At 49.7% G+C, this 4,084-nt stretch overlaps 2 protein-coding genes across 2 annotated transcripts in view; one reads left to right on the top strand and one right to left on the bottom strand.

The window, feature by feature from the left end:
- Positions 1-4,084, top strand: part of Rtf2 (replication termination factor 2) — a 31,546-nt gene that overhangs the window by 8,799 nt on the left and 18,663 nt on the right. The window lies entirely within an intron of this gene.
- Positions 3,276-4,084, bottom strand: part of Gcnt7 (glucosaminyl (N-acetyl) transferase family member 7) — a 4,023-nt gene continuing 3,214 nt past the window's right edge. The window contains exon 4 of the mRNA XM_005362810.2: positions 3,276-3,520. Coding sequence (XP_005362867.1) covers positions 3,297-3,520 — 224 coding nt within the window. The 3' untranslated portion in view covers positions 3,276-3,296. The remainder of the gene's footprint in view (positions 3,521-4,084) is intronic.

Raw genomic sequence — 4,084 nt, 5'->3', positions numbered from 1 at the left:
CAGATCCACTGTCTGAGTTAAGTGTAGTTATATTCCAGTGTGGTTATATTCCAGTGTGGTTATGCCCCAGTGTGGTTGTGCTCCAGTGTGGTTATGCCCCAGTGTGGTTATGCTTCAGTGTGGTTGTGCTCCAGTGTGGTTATGCCCCAGTGTGGTTATGCCCCAGTGTGGTTATGCTCCAGTGTGGTTATGCTCCAGTGTGGTTGTGCTCCAGTGTGGTTATGCCCCAGTGTGGTTATGCTTCAGTGTGGTTATGCTCCAGTGTGGTTATGCTCCAGTGTGGTTGTGCTCCAGTGTGGTAAGAAAACTTGTCCTGTATAAGGACATCCTCGTGACATCAGCATTGATTACTTCATGGGGCTGTGTGATCCAGGCACCCACATCCCAGCACTGCCACCCAGGAACTTTGAGGACACATCCCTGTGGTATGTCAGTGTTGAGAACCCGGCGTGGAGCAGTTTGGCCTGAGAGAACAGCATTGGGCCCCAGACTTCAGTATTTAAAGTGAAGGGATCATAAGGACTTAGAGTCTTTCCTTTTCGATCCAAACATTCTAAACAAGAACATTTTAAGTAAGGCAATAAATAGAGTCAGGTGTTATCAGGGATCGAACTCCAACTCCAAGTGTGAAGTTTCTCAAGTTTGGTAAAGAGGACATTGGTAGAAGGTTTGGTTCACTGTGGAAACCATCCTTGGGTGCCTGGTGCCCAGCAGAGAATCCCGGCTAGACAGTTTCTTCCTTCCCATTCCATGACTTGGTGGGAAGGAGAGAGAGCCTCTCTTGGGAAGTTTTGTTTTTTGTTGTTGTTGTTTTTATTTTGGTGTTTTTGAGATGGGGTTTCTCTGTGTAACTTTGGAACCTGTCCTGGAACTTGCTCTGTAGAACAGGCTGGCCTCAAACTTGCATAGATCCTCCGGCCGAGTGCTGAGATTAAAGGCGCCACCGCCACCACCGCCGCCCTAGTCTCAGGAAGTTTACAGGTCAGACCTGCAGATTGTACCTGGAGCTGCCCAAATTCCACTGGCTAGGACCCAGTCACGTGACCACCCCTCAAGGAGCCTGGGAAAAGGAGTCTTTCTGGGTGTGTAGGATGACTGGCCAGTGCTGGCCCTTTCTGCAGAAATCTGCCCTGTGCAGAGATGACACAGCATCTGCAGTGACAGGTGTCATGATGAGGGAGGGGAGATGAAGCCACGGGGTCAAGACCAAAAGATTGTCAGGTTTTAGGCTCTGTCTGAAATCTCTAAGTCACTAAACTAAGAGCAAGGATAAAGAAAGACCTCTGTGGCAGGAGGGCAGCTTGATCCTGCTTGTCGGCCTGGGGCTGCCCTGAGATTTGTCCTTTTGTCTCCACAACTGGCTGTGACTCACATACACACACACACACACACACACACACACACACACACACACGGCACACACAGTAATAGTAAAACAATTCAAACAGCCAGAGGCTCCAACTTACTTGGGTCACTCTGTGTACCATGGTGTGCACTTTGCCGTCAGAGAGGTGAAGGTGCTGTGGTTTGGTTTCTCCAATAATCAGGTGACTGGCCAAAATACCAGATGAGTTCCTCTGTGTCTTGTAATAAGAAACATTTTCAAGAGGTCAAGGGTATCTTAACATTTTCAGTGCACAGTAGGGAAAAATGTTCGCTGTAACAGACTGCTTCAGTCTTATTTTGCTTAAGTTGACCTAGGGTCTGCATTAAGATCTCTTCACTCTGCTCGGCTTTCCAGGCCGCATGACTGGATGTGACCTTCTCTCTGTGTGGGAGAGCCTCAGGTGACAGAGGTCTTTATAGTGTGTGGTAGTTTCCTTTCTAGGGCTCCTACTTTAATTAAAAAAAGAAAAAAGAAAAGAAAGTATTTCCAGGCTGGAGAGAAGGCTCTGGTTGTTCTTGCAGAGTTACCGCATGGTGTAACTCCCGTTCCAGGGGAGCCAGCATGGACTGCTGACTGCCATGGGCATGTGGTACACACGCATACCTGCAGGCAGCACATCCAGACGTGGACAGTAGTTGAGTGTTGTTGGAATTTGGTCCCAGGGGCAATTGTATGGGGCGGGGTAATGAGGGAGGGAGCTCTGCGATTAAGTCAGGTTTATTAAACAGGTACAAAATACAGAGTACACTCACAATACAGAAGGAGGCTGCAACCTGCTGCTACTGCGGCTGCTAATCCTCCCGTTCCCAAGGACAACTGGGTAGGTCTGAGGAAGGCTACCAAGCTGCAGCTGCCAGCACCAGCAAGCCCTCCACAGTCCTAAGAGCCCCTGTGACTCTTCCCCCTGGGGTTTTAACGGATCACTATCTCCAGAGAAGACCACGCCCATTGGGCCAAGCCTCTCCATACAATTGGCTGTCAGACTAAATTCCTACAACAATTGAACATGTCAGTTTTTATGTCACGGAGGACACTGTTAGGGAAAGAGTACCTATAAAAGTGTCCCGTAACAGTGGCAGTAGAAGAGCTGGGGACTTAGGAAGGAAGGACCTGCATCTGTGACTCAGGATGGCTAAGGCCATTCATGCCTTCAGCTGGTACGCCCAAGGTGTTGACTGTTTGCCACATGAATTAACTGACTTGAAAAACTAATTAAAAGTCAAGAGTGGCTCCTCCGTCTCCTTCCACACTTCTCTGCAGCAGCCCCTGTGGTGGTGGCATTGGCCAGTGCCATCGTGGGCCATCCATCATGGCAGGAAGAATGAGTAGATGGCCGGCCAAGACTACACAGACTTCAGGCAGCCCTCTTAAGCTGTGTTTCCCTCTGTAGGATAATTCATTTTACCTGGAGAAAGCGTCCCCTAGATGGTTTTCTGGAATTTTCTAGAACAAAGTTGTACTATTCTTAGCGAACAGGGATAGCTCCAGAGAAGCATGGTTTTCTTCTGGGTGGGGCATTGTTCTGTGTTCGTGCCTCTTACACAGCATCTCCAGGCCCTCAGAACAAGACCTGAACTGGACTCATCGGGTGGAGAAATGCGGCCTTCAGCAGCCGCTCCCTGCAGCGCTCAGCCTTCCAGGTGCTGATCTGTCCTCCCAGCCACAGCCTTGGTTATTTTCCTCGTGTGCTCTCTTCCTGGCCACGGTCAGTAGGGAAGTCTGGCCAGGAGCATGTTTCTGCATTCGTTTTTAACTGATCTGACCTCCCAGCCACAGCCTCGGTTATTTTCCTCGTGTGCTCTCTTCCGGCCACGGTCAGTAGGGAAGTCTGGCCAGCAGCATGTTTCTGCATTCGTTTTTAACTGATTCACATGCAGGAATTGAAACAGCGACACTGACAAAAGTGTCCCTAGTGGTGGGGTTGACTGTTGAAGTGGCTTTCCTGGGGAAACTGCCAGTGTGACTCTGCAGGGACCTCAGCCTGCCGCAGGGCTTTGAGTCTGTGCCACCTCTCTAGGCATGCCACCACCAGTGGGTCTGTGGACGCCTCAAACTTGGCAAACAAAGCTGGTGATTGAATGAGCCAAGGCAGGTCTCCCAGGCCGTAGACACAGGTGTCTTGGGCATCATGGCCTATGGATAGAAACAGAAATTTAACTGCCCAGTCCCCACTGGTTCAATAGGGTACAAGTAAGTGGTGCACACTTCCTCAGGTATCAGCTGGGAGGGCTCCTGTGCACAGAGTTCAGAATAAGTAGCATCCTGTAACTGTGGTGTCCGTCTCTGAGGTTGGATTTTGAATTTATAATGAAGGGAATTTCACCTTTGGGCTAGTATTTGGAGAACGTTCTAAATGTCAAGAGCCATGATAGCGCTGCTGAACCGGCTGAAGGCTCCTGCCTGTAAACCACACTTGGGAGGCTAAGGCATGAGGATTGCCATGAGTTTGAGACAGACTTAGTACCAGGCCAGTCTGGGCCTGATGAGCCCTGGATCTAATTCCTATTTTAATTACTTACTCTTGGACCAAGCTTCACTCGGAAGAACCAATAGAGTTGATGACTCTCTATCCCAGACCTTTCTGATGAACTGCCCACAGCCAAGGAGACGCCTGAAAGATCACGGAATCAGATCTGACAGCTGTGCAGAATGCAGCCACTTCTATAATCGCAGCACTTGGGGGGCTGAGGCAGGAGG

This window comes from Microtus ochrogaster, linkage group LG8 (assembly GCF_000317375.1).
Source record: "Microtus ochrogaster isolate Prairie Vole_2 linkage group LG8, MicOch1.0, whole genome shotgun sequence".
NCBI lineage: Eukaryota > Metazoa > Chordata > Mammalia > Rodentia > Cricetidae > Microtus > Microtus ochrogaster.
This window is presented reverse-complemented; position numbering and strand designations above follow the sequence as displayed.